The sequence below is a fragment of the Melospiza melodia genome, chromosome 4 (assembly GCF_035770615.1).
Source record: "Melospiza melodia melodia isolate bMelMel2 chromosome 4, bMelMel2.pri, whole genome shotgun sequence".
Lineage (NCBI taxonomy): Eukaryota > Metazoa > Chordata > Aves > Passeriformes > Passerellidae > Melospiza > Melospiza melodia.
The window spans coordinates 51,929,007-51,948,556 of NC_086197.1; the positions used below are offsets into that span (position 1 = coordinate 51,929,007).

The following is a 19,550-nucleotide window of genomic DNA, read 5'->3' on the forward strand; positions in this document are numbered from 1 at the left end:
TTTTTTATGCCTAGCTTGCTCTTTTCCAGTATCTTTTTTTTTTTTTTTAATATATATATATATATGATTTATAAATGGAGGAATGAGTTACATTTCTTTTTCAGACACAAGCCATACCATATACCATATTGCATTCTACTTGTCTTGAATAAGAAACAGGCTTGAACAGTTAGTCATTTCCAGTGTCTGTCAACCAGATACAAGTTCAGTAAAATGTGCTGCTTTAAACTTTAGGGACTGCCATTTACAGCAAGGACTTGCATTTGCTCTGCACTGCTCCCAAGGAACTTGTTGTCTGAATAAATCTGTTTATTAAGGATTTATAGAGCTCTGAAAAATACAGCAAGAAGTCTGTGACTGCATTCATGCTCTTTGAACCCACACAACACATTGTGAATTCAGTACAATTTTAACCTGCATTCTCAAAGTGTTATAGAGGTGTGTATTGTTGTCTTTCTTTTAATGTCTCAGTCAGCTGTTCTCTTCCTATTCTACCCTCTACCCTGTCTCTTGTATCTTGATGTCTCCAGGGGCGAGGCTCTTAGTGGTCTTTTATCACATTGAGTTCACTTGATTGTCTAAAAGGCTCTTGCAGAGGATTTTCTTCCTCCATGTGCTTTTGCTTTGCTGGTGCACTTGTCCTCCCTCTCTCTCATTCTCTCTCTTGCTCTTCCTCACCTCCTTGTCTCTCCCAGTTAAGCCCCACTCCTTTCAGAAGACAATGAGATGGTAAAATAAAGTGTCTGGGAAGCTGTGCCTTGGGTCAAAATATATCTGTCCAATCTCTTAGTGCTGCATCTAAAAATATGGGAATGGCATCTCCTGTGGTCCTTTTATTCACATGCTAAATGGAAACACTACCAGCCTCAATGATGATATTGATTGTCAATTACCTCTTAATTGCTAATGTGTACATGATACTGGCTTTGCTTAATTGATTTTTATGTAGACAACATTGCATATTTTAGAAACATTTTTTTTCCTGAATAAACTATTACAGATTCCCTTTTATTTACTTTCAGATTATGTAGGCAAAATTGGTACTTGGTCTACAAATCTCCAGAAAACATATTATACACAAAGAGTTCATATACATCTGGGTATAAACATTTCAGTTAACAGTTTTTTACTTTGGAATTATATGTAGTAATGCACAGGCATACACATACATGTACATCTGTGGGTAAACATCCTTGATTTCAATCATTTTCAAAAGATTTGCTTAGTCTGAAAGGTTCTGATTGCAGATTTTATGCAGACACACATAAATACTGCTTTGATTAGTTAAGGGATAGAAAAAACCTGCAGTCTCACAGCCTCTGTGTACCTTGAAGCCTTTGCTCATTCTGCAGTCTGCAGCACAGCAAAAATTCACAGACCTAAATACCAGTAGTCTTGGTATTTTCCTTTCTTCTTCATTATTTGTGCATTAGTATCTACCAGACAAAACTGACATCACTGTATATTGAACAAATATACAGCAAGAAACAAGACTTCCTGGAAAGTTACAGGTCTGCCATACTGAATCCAAAACAGAGCCCTGGCTACGAAGGCAAAAAGTTAAATCTATCCCAGCTGAAATCACGACAGGATTTAAGGGTGAGACTGCCTAATGGAATAAGAGCCCAAATCCTCATTTTCAGCTTGTGATGTTGGGGATTTTAAAAGGGCAAAGGAGACAAAAAAAAAGTAGCAAAACCCAGGGTAAAGATGGGATTAATACAATGGTTTTACAGGTGAGGAACTGAGGCATAGAGAGATTAAATGATTTGCACAGTGTCTTCCAGGGTGCTGAGCACTGCCTTTAATTCTCCTGAGTTCCACTGCCCTGCACTACCCCCACAACCAACTCTGAGTCTGCAGAAATCCTGTGCCTTGTCTGAACCACCCTTTGTATCACCAAGCCTTAGACATCCCACTTACATTCTCACTGTTAACATCTGCTTCACTGGGGCAGCCAAAGAGTTCCCGTCTCAGCAAATTCCCATCATATTCCAGGAATGTCAGGTAGAGGTTGCGGAAAAACTCCACATGCTTGTTTTTCACTCGCAGCTTCTTCGGTGAGTTCCAGTGAATCACCTCAGAGGGAAAAAAGAGAAAAGACATCCTGCTGTTAGAATACAGATTTGCTTTATCTGCTCTTTTTATGCGTGTTCAGTGTGCTGCCCTCTTAAAAACAGAAGGAAAAAAACCTCCAAACTACCCACATTTTCATCTGTCTTTTTATAGGGAAGGCCTTGCCGTGTGTTCCATAAGTAACTGTACACTCTGGAGGTGATGTGCTTGCAAACTCTTCCATGGTATCACCTGCACATTCTCAACATACTCTATGTTGAGAACAGCACCATGTAAGTGCTTCCACAACTCTCATCGTGGAGCTGATAGTTTGTGGACTCTGCTGAAGAAGACAGAATGACAAGGGACACAGTGACGTAGGTATTAAACATTAATCTCAGATTTCCACATGACCGTTTCTGCTAATGAAACTGATTCCCTGTTTCAGACCAGGCAGCCTTTTTCCTGGTTAGATATTGAGAAGAAGCAGCTTGAAATTAATTCCCATACCCATTTAAATCGTTCAAAAAGTACTGAATTTAATCTAACTTCCTTTTTGCCATTGCTTAATTTAAACAAGGCTGATCTCTGTTGGATTAACACAACACAGCGATGCAGTACAACTTCTCACCCTCTGAGTTCCAATTTCTAGCAGATATTTATCCTCTGCTAATGGGAGATGACTGTGGCCTAGACTTAAACTCCAATGCTGGCATAAAGGGCCTGATCCTCATTTGCATTGAGGCAACTTTGCACTGCTGCCAGTGTGAATGGGAATAGGACCCTAAGGAAAAACCAAGAGGCAATTGATACAGGCTTGCAGGAATGATTTCATTTTACAAGACTATATTTTAGACATGAGAAAGAAATCACCGAATGCTTTGTATTCAGTTTTATTCCTGTGACTTCTAAAGAGGTTAAAAACAAGAGTCTGCCTTCGGAATGTTTCCAAGCTCGAAGTTCTGGAAGTTCTCTGAATCCATTAAGTTAATTGTGTGAAGACACCGTGTCACTCACACGCAGCACAGAGCTGCAGCACCACGGTCAGCTTGGCTCTGAACATCATGGCTCAGGGAGGACACACCGAGCTGAGGCCCTGCACACACAGCAGGAGCAGCCTGGGGAAGATGAATGCAGCTCCCTTGGTGTCAGCAACACAGCTCCACAGGAACAGGAGGTCTCTGAAACCATGGTATTTGTTGCCCAGTGAGTGGATTGGATGAGGAAAGAACAGGACACAGCCTGAATTCTGCCTGGACTACAGCAAACAACAGGTCACTCCACTGAGTGTTTATACTGCCGTAAAAGCTATAGCACTCTATTCTACCCACCCCAAACCCATGAAATATCTGCTGATAAGAAAAGCTTTATCCATTACTGGGATTTCACTGCTAAGCCTTAGGATGTCAGAAAACCATACAAGCTCTTGAAGAAAAACATCTGTAGGGAAAGAAGATAATTTCAGATATTGGCAAATTGCTTTTCCCAGTTATAGGAGCACCTTAAATAAAGATTATGATGCATCCACACACTGCATGAATTTGGGAAATTATTTGGACCAACTTACTTGGTGTAGATATTTGTCCAAGGAATGCTACATTCTTTGCTGGTTTTACATTTGTCCAGATGTTCAAAAGCATAGCATAACTGTGCAGAAACATGTTACTGCATCATGTGGTGAAAATACACCACATAAATGAAAAGAGCTTTGGGTAAGTAAGGGCATAAACGTAGGATAATGGACTTTTTCCACTGAAAAATGGATCATCAAAATCTCCTTTTTTTGAAAAGAACTTGACGTATTTCCTCCATTGTATTAAACTGCAGCAAAAGGCATTAATGATTGAAAAAAATCTCTGCAACTGAATCCTACCTCAGGGAAATGGGCACATGGAACAGAAGCACAGGGCTGAAGGAACCTAAAGAGCTATTTAACAGTTTTACAGGGTACCAGCATGCATTTTTACAAGCAAGCATAGAATGGAAACTGTCTGCTGGTAACTTGTACTTATTTAAGAGTGCTAAGAAGAAAGCTAAGAAGCTGGCAAATGGGACAAAATGCTTGCTAGAAAAACCTTTTGTGTGCTTTCCTTACTGCTCCTACTCTTCATGTGTTTCCTTTTGGATACTGTTGTGGTTTGAGAGGAAGTGAGTTGTTTTGGGATGCTGTGGTCAAGCCAATAGGTGCTCAGATTTGAATATTGGCACCTGGTCTGGCCACTGGGGACATGGATACGCCTCTGAGAACACGGGGGTTAAAAGCAGAGAACTCCAAGGAAAACCTCTCTTGGGCTCCGGTGGGGAAAGCATTCCAGCTGCTGGCTGGGCGGGGGCGGGGAAGCCATGCGGCCGGGTGAGGTGGGCCTGGGCCCTGAGGATGGCAGGGTGGAGGGGCACCAAGAGACATCGGGCAGCCACCCTCCCCCCCGCAGGAGAGAGAGAGAGAGACAGAGAGAGAGAGAGAGAGAGAGAGTCAGAGAGAGAGACAGAGAGAGAGACCGAGCGCCGGTGTCTGTGCCTGTGCCACCTTGAAATTTTATAGCAGGCCGGCTGAGAAGGACACGGGGAGGGTGCGGCGAGAAGGTGCCCAGCAAGGCAGCCGTGGGAGTTCTGGACAGGCAGAGCCTGAGATTTTTAACCCTTTTCTTGGATGATGGAAACCTTACAAATGCTAATCCTCCTGGAGCTGAATGAGAAGAGAGATAGAGATGAGATAAGAGGAAATGGGCCACGAGGGAAGTGGAGAAGAATCTTAGGTGGGAGGAGGTGATGGAGTGGCCTTTGGCTGGACTTTCTTGTATAGCCATGGACAGAACCATTTTTCCTGTGACACAGAGACTGCATTTGGGGGGAGGCAATGGCTCGGAGCCAAGAGAGTTCAGTGTTGTTATGTGAAGGAGTATGTGAACAGAGGTGACGGGTGAGGAGGGTGGTTGGTGCCCTCGATCTTCAGTGGAGGAGAAGATCTCTGTTCTTGAGATCCCTTGGCCCCAGGGGGTGAAATTTGGGGGGGACAGGTGTCCCAAAAGTGAGAGACTGTGCTCTTGTTTGGAACTGGACAAAGCATCCTTAAAAGAAGCAGCTCTGGTCCATGTGCAGTGGTGAGAGCACTGGGCATGGAAGGAAGATGTCACAACAGCAAATGTTCTCCGGGTGGTGCCATGAATGACATGGAAGCACACAAGGTTTCAACTGTGTTTCCTGAGGAAGCCTGTGGCACAAGAGGGACTCCTCTCCTCTTGATCAACTGAGAATTGATTATCTGAAGGGTGGTGATGGACTGAGAGTTGGTGATATGAGGGATGGATGTATTAGAAATTTGGTGGGGGGAGGAGGAATGTTTTTGGAAGGTTTTCATTCTTTCTGTGTGTTTCTTTTTACATACGGTTGTAGGATAATAAAGTTTTCTCTTCTTCATTTCTAAGCTGGAGCCTGCTTTGCTCTATTCCTGGTCACATCTCACAGCAGACACCAGGGAGAAGGTATTTTCATGGGGGCATTGGCATTGTGCCAGCATCAAACTGTGACAGATACTCACAAGCATCCTCATCTTCACAAGCATCCTAATGCTGCTGAGCACTCTGAGCACCCAGAGTCCTGAGACCATGAACACAGACATGGCTAATGACAATAACCTCAGAAACTGTCACAGGACAGGCTCGTAGGTACTGCAGGAAATTCCCATCAACACACAGAGTGTCACATCACAGCCAGGCCTTTGCTGATGCCTCTACCCAGTTGTGTGGGAGATGATTTCAAACCCAGACAACTGCAGTTGTCAGTGCAGAGGCTCTTTGCTGCCGTGCTTCAGGATCTGTTGTGTGTGTAAGCTGGCAAGTGTCAAGGGCTTAGCTGGTGGCTCAGATCTGATCAGATTTGAAACGTGTCAGGGTGCTGCATGTACTCTGATGTCAGGAGCCTGGAGTGAACTGCACACAGCTGAATGGAGCCAGTGACTACCTAAACAAGCTGATTTTTTAATCAAAAAGGACAGGACATGCCAATGTGTGCTAATATGATGTGCTAAAGAAAATCAAGGAACTAACTATGAAACCATCTGGATGACCTGAGGTAGAAAAACCACAAAACAGGTCTAGCGAAAAAGCAGGCTGCTTTTCAAATGTAACACAATTAGACAAATAGTATGTGATATACCAAAGTATAAAAAAGAACAGCAAGTTACAAAAAGCAACAAGACTTTTCACCCTGATATAAAACACTACATCCAAAGACCATATTCTTTTTTATGTCAGCCCACAAACTCACGTTCAGTTCTGGCTGTCTGATATGGTCTATTGCATCATCAGCTACAGCAGAATTTGTGCAGGCCAAGACACTCTTGTAGACTGTCATGGGCATCAGTAAGGTACACAATAAAGATTGCACAGGTAAAGCTATGGCCACTGCATTAAAGACTGTATTGGGCACAACAGTAAATTGATTGGAGAAATAAAAAAGATCAGTTGCCAAGAGACTACAGGGAAATCAGAAGGAAAAAAACCCACTTTGTTTGAAGACTGTTATCTCCACATTAAAAAGAGAAAGTGAATCTAGAAACTGAGAATCTTATTACTCCAACATCCCTGTTCCAAGATGGAATAGCACCATAATACTGTGTTTATTTCTTCTTCTAGTTTCTAAGTTATTTCAAAGCTCTGCTGGCTTACAGAGGAAGTTCCCGCTAGAAATATAAAATTCCACTGCCATTATTACCTCAGGAACAATGCTAGCCTTCAGGTTGACCTACAGAGCCTTCCCACTCTTGATCAGAGCCTCCTGAGGACTATAAGAAAATACACTTCCTTAATCTTCATTTAGCAATTTAAGTACTGAAAGATCAGAACTTAAAATTCCACATCTATTTAACACTTGATTAGTTGTCATCAAGCAATGTGGCACTATCCACATTTCTGTTAATACCACCCTAGTTAATCAGCAACCATTACCACACCCTGATTACACACAGCCAGCCTCCTGGAACACTTCCATACATTTGTAGCCTAAACCAGGCTAACTACACCCATAGTTCCCATTTATTCCCCAGGTTCTGACCCAAGGCACTCAGTGAATGACTCAGTGGGAGCCTCATGGACTGGCAGTGGGATCTGAGATGGGCGGGAAGAAAGGATGTTATATGCTGGAGGAGTCTAGGAAGGCTCTAAAACAGTTATCTGGATGGAAATACACTGAGAACAAAAATCCCAGCAAACTTCCTTACATTACCACCATCTGCATTTAGTCTCTGGGAAGATTAAATATTTCAAACACAATGTTCAAACCATGAAACAATAAACATGAATACATTATTTCTATAGGTACTTTTAACCATTTTTTTCCCCTGAAGCGTTTTCTCTCTCAAAAGGAAGCATTTAGCCAAATGTTTCCTTACAATCTCTTCCATTATTTCACCCAAAGAGACATCTTGATAATTTCTTGCTCTGCTTCAGCCCTTCCAGAATCAGAGAGCAAAGGATATCCTGGATATCCTGTATAATTATATACCTGCTTTCCAGGCTGAAGGGCAAGAAATAAGAATAAATTAAGCTTAAATTTAAGCTTAAAGAAATTTAATTTTGCAAGGCACTGAACAGATATCCTTAATTAAGCCCATTAGCGCTTCACAGTTTAGGTAAACAAGTGGTATTTTGTAAACAGGAAGTTTTTCTGCTAAAAAACTGGACTCCTTACTTAGGCAACCAGACTCTTCTCATTGAATCAATAGGAGTTAAACATTTGGCAAATCTTCATAGTAAAGCCACCTATATATGTCACTTTAATGCCATTGCAATAGGCTTTTTTAGAAGCTTAAATATGCTCCAAACCACACTGCAAATATGCACCACATGTGTAACTTATGCCATGATTAGAAATGTCTGGAAACTTTATTTTTTAAAGTGTGTTTTATCAGAAATAAATGGTTTAATAAAAGAACCAATTTCCTCAGAAAGGTTCATATACTTCATAAGAATGCCATTATGGAGATTTTAATGTAATATTCTAAACCACCTAAGTGGAAGAGACTCAAGTTGGAGTAGCCAGCAACCCTAATTTGGATGTGGGACTCAAATCCCTGACCTGCCTAGTTTGGTGCCCATGGTCCCAGGGATTACTTTACTCCCCTGCTTACTGCCACTGCTGTACGGCACTAAGCTGACAGACTGCCCCTGCCTTGTGCTTTTCAAACGTCATTATTTGTCCTCTGAAGGATTCTTCAACTTCTTTTCCTTCAGCTCCTGTGCCAGTGTTTAATGAGAGGCCTCGTGCCTGCGAGAACACCCCTATAAAAAGCCATGGTGCTTCCTGTGTAACAGGACAGAAACATCTGACTGGCTCCAATGTTCACTCAAAGGAGGGGTGTTGTTTAACCCTCTTGAGCCCTCACTCCTCTCACTGCAGCTCTTCCTGCGTTGGCATTAAAGGGTGCAAGGCTGCAGAACGCCAGAAGTGCTGCAGATTAGAGCAGAAGTGCTTGGACAGCATGGGGCAGCTCAGGGAGTGGAACACAAAGAGGTGAAATGGGTCATGTCTGAGGCAGAGCTGAAATGATGTATTACGGTTATGGAAAAGAAGCTGTTTAAACTTCTGTAAGCAATATCACAAAGTCATCCCAGTGTGGAGGACATTCCCAGGGAGGACACAGCAAATCACAGAACACAAGTTCCCAATGAGGAATTTATGAGATTCATGATTTATCTGTCTGCTGATTTAGTATCAGCTGTATTCAAAACCAGATTGAAAAGCCATCAATAGGTTGTAAAGCATTTTTCAATGTTAAGAGTGTGTATAAATTCTAATAATTTGATACATTCCCATTGAAGAGTCCAGCATCTGATTTCTGTGATTGTGAATTACCAGATTGTCTGCATGTAAATAGCATCTGTATCCTTGACAACCAGACTTTATGACTGACTCATTCAGTGAGGTCATGATTCATTGTCAGAGGTATCAAAATTCAGTACTTTCTTTCACAGTACATTTCCTGCCATTAGGTTTGTGCCAAATCATAGTAACTGAGATTTCCTTACAGGCAGGAACAAAGTACTGACCAAGAAGCAAGCAAAAGCAGGGACTAATCCAGCAAAAGCAATACATAAATGAACCTCAGATTGAGACCAATCCCTCAGAAAAAGGAAAAAAATCAGTAAAATGGATAGAGATGCAATTTAATGTGGTCTAAAAAGAGAAAAAGGTGATCAGAATCCTCTTCAGGCAATATGAAATATTCAGCTGCTCCCTAGGCCTTGCATAAATGTGAGCAAAGCAGCAAAGTGTCTGAATGCACATGCACACAGAGATCCCTGAACAGCCCTGGGGGTCCGAGCTTACTTGACACAATTCTGTGTATAAGAGATGACAAATCCTCAACTCCCATGGACTTTGAGGCTAGATGGAATCAAATCAGCACCTTTTCAGTCTGACAGGAGGAATGCATTCTGTTTTGGGTGAAGAATCCTTGACTGGGTCAGCTTTACCTTTTGAATTTAAATCTCTCCGTTCACTTCCTTCTTTCCTATGCTACTCTTCTTTATCCTCCAGTGCAAACTTCAAAATCTGTCTTTCTTTCCCTCTTACCCTCAAGGTTTGTTTTACCTTGTTTCTCATTCCAGTCTTATCATGCAATAAAGAATGTGCCAAATCTGTTGTGTTGTACCATTTATATTAAATGCCATGGAACTGATGAACTCGGGTGATTTTAAGAGTGAAATTTTTAACTTGGAGTAATGACATTTGTTAAGTTTTTGTGAGACTCAAATACCTAACCAGCTGGCTTCTTTACAGAACTAGAATTTTGATTATTTTCATAATGCAAATTCATAACTTTAATTGGTCTATGCCTTTTTTTTTAAAATTGTATGAAGAATTTTAAACAGTGCTGCCTGAGGGTCAGTTCTTTAACTGCTCAGTATGGGAAAAGCTTTATTGAAACCAGGGGGTTTTATGTGCACTAGATAAGACTCTGACCTCTCTTTCAAGGCAAAGAATTTCAGCCCTAATTTAGTATGTAGGGGATAATTTTAGTAGTGTGAATAAGTCCAGTTTAGCTGAAGAAATTGCTTATGTGTCTGCACCCCTTGTTGAGTTAAAATACCTCAGGCCAGAAAATCAGTGGAAAGCACTGCACATCTTACACTTCACTGCCTATGCTGTAATGGAACTGACAGTGTGACACAATATACAGCAACAATGACCAAGCCTGAATTACAGCTGTAAAGATAAATTTGTTAATTGACGAGAAAGAAAGGATTAATTTGTTTTTAAAATACTGTCAAATGCTTACTTGTAGGTGTTACATATGAGTTAGATGTCCCACACCTGAAGCAGATGAGTTAACACAGTCACTGGACTCAGAAGATCAGACATCTGCTCTGAGGTGAGCTCCAGCCTCCAAATCCACTCATAAAGATGACACTTTGGCTGCCTACATCCAGATGTACAGCAAGGTGTACATCTCAATCCCTGAAAGCACCTCACAGTTATCCTGCCTGCCCATCAGTTGCCTTGCCAAGAGGACATCTCCTGTAGATCTGTGTTTTATCTGCCACTCCTACATGGATACTGCAGAGTCCCTATGGTGACTCAAACCATGTTTAGGCAATGGAACCAAACCCTTGATCCTTGTTACCAGCTTCAGTATCTTTTCCTCATGTAAATGGTTGTGTCTTTACCTTGTGCTGAGTCCAATCTGAGTGTCTCAATAATATAAATTAATCTCAGCATCTAATTCACACCAAAATACTGTGATATGTCACAGGTGGGAGGTGTATTTTTCCGAAGTACATCTTTTAGGAAACATTTTCCCTGTTACACATCTTTCTTTTTGTTTCAGGCCCTGCAATCACTGTCAAACATGATTCTCAACATGAATGCAGTACTAAAATCTCTATCAGTACTTTGTTTCAAGCCATAAAACCATGATGCTTTTAAAGTGCCTGTGTTGATCCTGCCCTACAAACAGGTATTATAAACCATTTAGCGACTAGTGTACTGACAGTACAGTGATCTAACTTTAAAAGCTGTCCTTTATGGATCACACCTGAATAGACAGTTGTGAATAATTTATATATGAAATTCAATCAATGATGGCCAGTTTTGACAGGTCATTTAACCCATGTAGAACTTTTGTCTCTTGAAAGCACATCTTTGGCAAGTGTGTTGAGAATGATTGATTTTCTATATTCATCCTGCATCTGGTGTTCATATTGAACACTCCTGCTCTTACTCTACAAATTGCTACAAGGGAAAACTTTGTTAGATTTAGGATGTATGCTATACAAAGAGGGTGGCCAGACTCTGGAACATGGGGCCCAGGGACCATGTGAAACCTCAGTGTTTGGAGACTCGACACTCATCTGTACAAGGTGCTGAGCAGCTGGGTCTATCTATGTTGGTCCTGCATTAAGTGGGGTTTGGATACTCTCCAGAGAGCCCCTGCAACCTCTTCCATAGTTTTGTGCCTTTGGTTTTTTTTTTAAACCTCATTTTCATTCTCATAACTTGAGTCCAAATATGCAAACCTTAACTGAATTCTAAAATCAGTCACTGAAAACTACCTAATATTTACTATGTTCTGATGCCACCAGTCCGCTCTGATGGAATCTACTGCTGCACAATCTTACTCTACACCTGGACAAAGCTCAATCAAGCTTCAATTCTGAACTCTCTGCATGCTACATTTGAATCTCTGAGTTCAGTCTTTCAAAATGGACAGGGCACAACTGATGTTCACTTACCCATATCTATTAAAATTCATCCTGCTTTAATACTCTACTTATTAATAGTGAAAAATGTGCTAATAAACTCACACTATAGCTTCATTTAATTAAATCAATAGGTTTTTAATCAGTCTTCTTTTTTTCAGGACAAAACATGGAAAAATGAGTGGCAACATGACTGGGTAAAGTGTGTGCAAAGGCTAAATATGAAGTGAGCAAGGTCTTTACATTTCTCCTAATGCATTTCTAGCTAGGGTCTGCCCAATCCTCTCTGAATTTCACTCTGTTAAATGGTGTTCAGCAAAGAGTTTCAAGCTTGTCCAGTACAAAAAGGAAAGGTTTTGTATTCTTTGTCTAGGAAGATCTAAGACCTGGCAAAGCAATAAGAATTCAGTAGTAAGCTGCACTGACACAGGTGGCAGGTGTAAAATGTAAGATGCACCTGTAAATGTAAGGCAAAGCACTTCTTTAACAACTTGCCAAACCCCAAAGCAGCATCTATATTTGAATTTTCTAATAGTAGTCAGAATGCACAAAACCGAAGTCACACTTCCTTTCCCCGTTTCAGTGTCTATACTAACAGTATGTGTTAGTTTCCCCCCTACTTAAGGCAGTTCATCTTTCTCTGGCAGCAGTCCTTCATTCTCTGTCCCAGAGGACACCTCCTGTGCAACTTACCTTCAGGTCAGACACATCTCTGTAGCACTGCTCAGAACGGGTGTGATCAGAAAGCTGCACATTCCAGAAACATGGGAGCTGGTAGACAAGGAAGGGATTTTGTTTGATGACTGCATTGAAGATATCCTAGCAGAAAAAAAAACAGAGAAACATTTGGGTATGTTGTTTCTACTGTGTGATGTGATCTCAACTCCTCCCCCAGCTGACTCTCCTTCTCCCCCTCACAGGCAGAAATTCCAATGGTGATGAAAGGTGAAGTCTATAAACCTTTCTCCATAATTCTGTTGCCTTGGAGGGTGATGTTAATCTAAGGGGTGATGTATAGATCCACACAAGAGGAAAAAGCTCTCCTGACACACAGAGCTAAGGCACTCCAGCAAAGTTTTCTAACATTCATCTTGTACTGCTGGCATGAGGTGTGGCTCCTGTTCTAGTCACCAGGGAGAGTAACAGGCAGTAAAGACACAGTTCCTGCTGGCACTGAATACGGCACCACTTTTTAACAAAGGGCAGGAAAGTGAATCTGGCAGCTATGTTGCTTCAAGGTGAATTACTAGACATGACTTTAGGTAGAACTTTATTGTTGCAACAAGTACCACAGGTACTTTATGGAGAAGGCATGGAGGACAGGTTGCAGAGCAGCCTACACCATGAGGGACAGAAAGTCTTGCCATAAGCAATCATTCCGTTGGAGAAGTTAAAAGGACAATCTGAGGGTAATGTATTAGGGGAAGACTCAAGCAGCCCTGCTCTTGAGTCTGTTCTGCAAAATTCTGTCCCATGCAGGTATTAGACAGCAACTCAGGACCTGACTGAAAACACAGTGAAATTGCAAGAATCTTTTAAATGGACCTCAGGATCACCCTGCAAAGATGCTGTACAGAGTGCACATCTCCATGAGCATGCTTCCTTTGTGGTGACTGGTCAGCAGCCAGAGGTAGCTCTGAAGGAGAACAAATATCTAAATATGATGCTGTATTGAGTTAACATGTTCAAGCTGTTGAGCAAGAATTATTGGTTCAAGTCTAGTATTACATTCTGTTTCTAAATTGAGAGTTGGCAAGAAGCACAAATTGAAAAACTGTATTTCTATGTTTAGGCACACTGTTTCTTCTCCAGGCCTCAGCCTCCTATCTGTGGCAGGGAGACAGCAGCACTTTTGTCTTTACAGGGCTATTGTGGCAAGGAGTACATTAAAAGACATCTGGGACTCATCTGCCAGAAACAGTAAAGAAATCTCAGGAGACTCTTAAAACTAAAATCTGATTACACAATAACCAGTGGGAAAAGACACAGTTTATTTGGACTTTTGGTGCCTGGAGGGTTCTGTGTTAAAGAAGGGAGGACAGAAAAAGAAAGCTTAAAAACCCCTTTTGTCCCTCTTATGAATCATCTGAGCAGAGGAGGTAAAAATGTCAGTGCAGTAAGAGGAACCAAACCTTGAGACTAAATCTCCATTCTCTTCCACATTTTGCCCAGAATGATTCAACAGATGGTGACTACAGGCACAACAGCTTTCCCTTGCCTGTCCCCACATCTCATCCCCTCTCCCTTTCTTTCCTTCCTCAACCCATGGCTCAGTGGTTGTGCCCCAGTCCTGCAGTGTCCCACTCACCTGGTCAGCCAGTGAAGTGGACAGCATGCTCATCAGCTCCCGCTCCGCCGTCAGTCTCCACATCTGCTCCCACTTCATCTTCCGCAATTTATCGAGGAGCAGCAAGATCACCCCTGAAGGGAAACACGGGGCAGAGATAAAGGGAACCCATGGTGTCACGTGCCAGCCAAGGCCCACCCTGCCCATGTGCTGATGCACCAGCTAAAACACAACATAAAGGTATCTGACAGACGTGACTGCAACCCTTGAAACTTCTCTGAGGAACAAATTATCAATGCTGGTTACAACCTAGACCTTGAGAGGGCCTGCCATTGAGGCACCAAGTGTGCACAGAACAGGATCCTCAAACTGGAAATTTTAAGTTGGAAGAAAGATGCCTCAACATTCATTGTATTCCTCAGTTGCTTTTTGGCTGGCCAGAATTCCTAGTGTACAAGAAGGGAGAACAGCGGAAACAATGAAGCTGCATTGAAACACCAGCCAAACCTTTCCTACAGTGTCTTAGAAAAATCTGCTTGAAAAATGAATTGGGAAAGGCTCAGATAAGAGTGCTGTCATGGGGAATGAATGCAGACTGAAGGACCACAAAGAAGGAGTACTGATAAACAGCAGGCTGACAGAAACCACCTAGTAAAATCAATGATGGGTTCTGTGTTGTTTCATATCTTCATTAGTGGAGGGAGGAAGTAAACAGAACAGTAATGACATCTGCAAATGACATTTAACAAGAGGCCTTACAAAAGAATATCACGGCAACTGTAGAGAACCATAGCAGCTACACAGAAGAATACGAAATGACAAAAAGCAGGCACAGGGAAAAGCTGCCTCAGGAGTCCAAGTTGATAAAACTAAAAGTAATGAGAAAAAGAAAGGAAATGTTGTCTGAATGCTTAAGAAAAACTCTCCTAAAACCGCTGCAGTGAAATAAACTAAAAATGGCAGACAAACTACTTTATTTCATGAGTCTTTCCAAATCAGACTATACCAGGATTGGAAAATGGACCTGGAAAAGTGCTGCTCTGGATGGGAGAGGACATAGGTGGTTCCAGTTGCTTCCTATATTTAGTTTCTAGGACATGGAAAGTTTCTTTCTAGTAAAACCTGGCACTGCTATGAATAAAAAGAAAATCTCTCCTGGCAGTGCATTTTGTGGCCTATTTTAGTTGTGTTTTCCATTCAGTCCATCTGGTTCCCAAGGATGCTGGAACCCGTGCTGGAGGGATCCCCTTTCATCTTCAGTCAACATTTCTGCTTCCAGCTGTTGGATTGGGAAGGGATGCATTGTCACAACATGCTGCAGTTCATTTATGCCAGTGTGTTTGTCTTCTCTCCAGCATAAGGAAAGCCTGTTTTGGAGCATGTAGTGTGCATGCATGAGCTTCTAAGAGAGTCATTATACATTGTCTGAAATTCTACATCAGTGTGAAACAGGTTCCTTGTGCTGCAGCAATAAACTGGGTGGGAGATCTCCTCTCCAGCAAAGGACTTTTCCAGCTGGCAAGGACAGTCAGCTTTGCAGTGAAATGCAACTGAGAAGGTTCTTTATTGAGAAAAATAAAGAATAATGGTTAGATAACTGTAATAGAATAGTTTTTATAATTCATAGACAATAGGCCGATTTTTCTTAATTTCTCTAAGCCTCCAAGTCTGAGGAAGAAAAGGGGAAATATTTTAATATGTGCAGTATTCTTTTATTTTTTTTTTGACTTCCACTCTTATCCTAGCAGCAGATTATGGCATTGCAGCTAACAAGATTATGCTGTCCTGAGGGGCTATCATGGTAGCAGCTGAGAGTAGAAGAGGCAGATGGAGTGAAAAAACTGGAATATATGTGAAAAAGGATGTACTAAATTATAATGCAATTATGGCTACTGAAATTATTCACAAAGTTTTACTGTTTCACCATCAAAACTAATTTCAATATGATTTCTATTTTAATTCACCTGCAGGCTTGCGTTTAACACCTTTGTACAGTTTCTATTTAGGCTTTTAATTTACTGCTCCCGGAGAATCAAGTTTAAATATTTACTTATTAGTATAAGTGAGAATAAGACATTTCTACTAAGAGGAGATTTTAATACTATTCACTTAGTGTTATTGAGTCCAAAAGCAAAGCAAAAGCATGTGTTTTGAGAACTTTTAAAACAGTTCACACAGAGGAAAAATTACTTTTTTCAGAACAGTGAACTTCAGGTTCTTGTCTTTATTGTTGTGTTGCCAAAAGCAAATATAACAAATGAACTAACTTCAATCTACACAATTAGTTTGCAGGCAAAGTGTCTGAAATAAGGAAAATATTTGCCTCAGGATCTCCTTCCCTCAGAGTCAAATTGAGTGAAATCTCAGACTAAATTCAAGATGACATACTGAATTTAGCTGAACATAAGGGGAAAAGGGACTCGCTCTCATCTGCTGTGCTGGGGGAAGAAGAAACTGGAGGAAAAACAAGAAATGAAACGAATATTTTATTAACATCTGGCCCCAGGCAGCAGGACTTCTGATCTTTGAGAAGTGCAGGATCTTCCTGCCCTAACCTACCTGAGAAAAACAGAAGGAAAGCTTGGCAGCAAACAAAGAAAAAGAGAGAAGTGGCAACCCAAACATCTCATGAGTATTAAACAAATTATGATTAGCCACAGAGCACCCTATTTTCCTTCTCCTGAGGAAATAGTTCAGGCATATCCAGAGATGTAAATATCTCAAAGATCTAGGAGAAAAAGAAAGCTTTATTACTAAATTGGTGGAAAACATCCTAGTCTTGTTATAACTTGAATGGCATTTCTCTCCTGCTGCTTGATGAGATTTTGCTTGAACTACCAAAATTTGACAGATTCTGAACTGCTCAAACAGGCAAACAAACAAGAAAGTAAACAAACAAACAAACAAAGCAGTTTCTCAAAAATGTCATTTAAGGACACACAAAAAACCCAGCTCCAAAACCAAAATAAAAAAACTCCCCCTAAGCACAAAAAAAAAAAAAAAAAAAAAAATTGGTGAATAAATTGAATAAAACAGGACAATAAACCTGAATTAACATATTTGGATTAGAATGTTTCAGTTGGAAAACACTGCAAAATATTTTTGGTACATCTTAAAGCTTAATTTACTTGAAAATAAGTTTAATCTCAAAATTGATACAAATTAAAAATCTTATAGAAAATTATTACAAGATCTGAAAAGGAAAATAAATTTTCTATTTTGGGTCTAGCCAAACTTTTGGAGTCACCTTTTCCATCCTTATCCCTTTTTTTGATTCAATCTAAACCAACTTTTTTGTTCTTATAATGTTTTCACTAATGGTTTCCAGAGATGCTTTAAGGCATGTCAGCAAATTTGTTCTTCTTTTTTGTTTGCTTTTGTTAATCTGCTCCAGAACAAAATATTTTATTTCATTTTTCTGAACAGTAAATTGAAAGTCTGCAGAAAGATCAGCCATTTCCCTTGGAATACTACCAAGCATCCCCACCTCTTGCTTCTGGAACAAAGACAACAGCTCCTCCTGAAATTCAGAGAGGAACATATAGTAGAGCTGGAAGTAATAAACAACATTTTAAGACAAAACAGAATCACTTAGAGATGTTATAGTGAAACTGGACAAGCTTTCAAACTCAATCAATTTATTACAATGGGCCTTTCAAAATGCCTGAAAAAAACACTCAGTGCTGTGGGGGAAGAAAATGTAGCTCCTGAGAAAGAATTTTCTGTAGGATCTTGCCTGCTTCTTTTGGGTGGAACAGGATGCTTTTGTGAGCCTTTGAGGCAATGCCATCTTATATGAGTAGCACCTCAGAATCCATCCCTGTCAGATTTTTAAAAATTCTTCTTGAAATCAGGCCTGCAACACTGAACCAGCTAGACAAATAACAAGTAGATATCATCCTAATATCCAAAACAGACAGGTAAGACACGCTCCAAAATCTATCATAAAGCAACAGTGAGTTTTAAAAAAATTACTGGGATTTTGCCACAGCTAAGCAGCACACCAACACCAAACCACTGAGTCTGAGAGAAATCATGTTAAACAGGCCTGAAATTATGCAGATTTTGCAATAAATATCTGACCCAGACATTGAGGGCAGTAATCTACCATGTTTTGTGAAACAGATTTGGCACCCAAAATTTGAACTCTGTCTTGAGTGCTGTGGAAGAGCCGTGTGGCTCTGCTGTCCTACGAGAGGCTCCATGATAGTGCTGATTGCTGAGTACTCTAGCAAATACTTACAACTTCTTTTCATTCTCATTTATTGTACTTGAACTCAATGGAAACTGTCCCAGTGTGCAGTGTTAGAGATGTGACTATGCCTTTGCTGGTCAGGGCTCCAAGGACCAGTTTTGTTAAGGACTGCATTTGGAATCCACTGAGCCACAGCTCCACACCACTGACTGTGGCCTCTCTTTTCCACCCACGGTATCAAGAGCAAACAGAAAAACCTAAGTATATGGCTGTTAGGGATTCAAACATTAATTTAAAGTTAGAATTCCAAAACAAGCCACTGAACATTTTTTAAAATGTACATCTTTGTGTGGATGAAATTCACAGCACTTATCTCACTTGGTTTATGGACTATCTGTTGCTCATAATTTGACAAGCCATAATATTACTGCAATAAAGCCATATTTTTCTATAGCTTTTAACATGATGTGACTGAAAGGACTGTCATTCTAGCACATTTCTGGAGCATCCTGATACATTATTTAACTATGAATTTCACGCACCAGTCTTTTTTTCTCAAAAAAGCTTTTCACAATCTAAAATACCCAAACTAACAAAAAAACGCGCACGGTGTTCATTGAGAATAAATGACGATCCACATTGGAACTTTTCTCTCAGAAAACTGAACAGGGCTGAGAAGCTGTTTTGAAACAAAGTGTGCGTCCCTCCAGGCACGGTGACAGAATGCAATAGCCCTCGTTTTCTCGGCACATGTATTAAAAGTGAAAGTTGTCATAGAGGGCAATTTGAAATGTTGTGCAGTCACTCTGTTGGGAGGCTGGTTCCTCCTGAAGCATTATAAACATTTTGTTTACACTTCCTGATAACCATTTAATGAAATAGAAAACTTTTACTTTCTTTATTCTCTTTTTCCCAAGTATGCTACTTTTCCTTAGGCCAAATTAAGATGAATGTTTTACTCAAGCATATTTCTAATTTATTATAGAGCTGCTCACTGTAGCTCAGAATGCCCCAGTTTTCTGATTCTTTACTGCTTAGATGCTATTCTTCCTGAGCAATTTGGAAGAAGATAAACATGTTTTCTATCTTCTATTTAATGACTTCCACTTCTGGGGGAATTTCTCTAACTTTCTTTAAGCCCCAAAGCTGCTGCAGAGGGATTTCCTTGACTCCAGAGTCCAGGAGGTCTGGAGGAGAGGAAACATGAGCCATAAGACTTTTTGCAGGTCTATGGAGGAATACCTCTGCTACTTAGAGACCATCCTGCTCAGTAATGCTCTCTCCTTTTATCTCCCAGAGTCTTCTGAGGAGAACT

At 40.7% G+C, this 19,550-nt stretch overlaps 1 protein-coding gene across 4 annotated transcripts in view; it reads right to left on the reverse strand.

The window, feature by feature from the left end:
• Nucleotides 1-19,550, reverse strand: part of LARGE1 (LARGE xylosyl- and glucuronyltransferase 1) — a 284,069-nt gene that overhangs the window by 40,103 nt on the left and 224,416 nt on the right. For all 4 annotated transcript variants that reach the window (XM_063154402.1, XM_063154401.1, XM_063154400.1 and 1 more), the window contains 3 exons: nt 14,062-14,174; nt 12,447-12,572; nt 1,924-2,079 (listed from right to left, as the gene is read on the reverse strand). In XM_063154402.1, the coding sequence (XP_063010472.1) occupies nt 1,924-2,079; nt 12,447-12,572; nt 14,062-14,174 (395 nt within the window). The remainder of the gene's footprint in view (nt 1-1,923; nt 2,080-12,446; nt 12,573-14,061; nt 14,175-19,550) is intronic.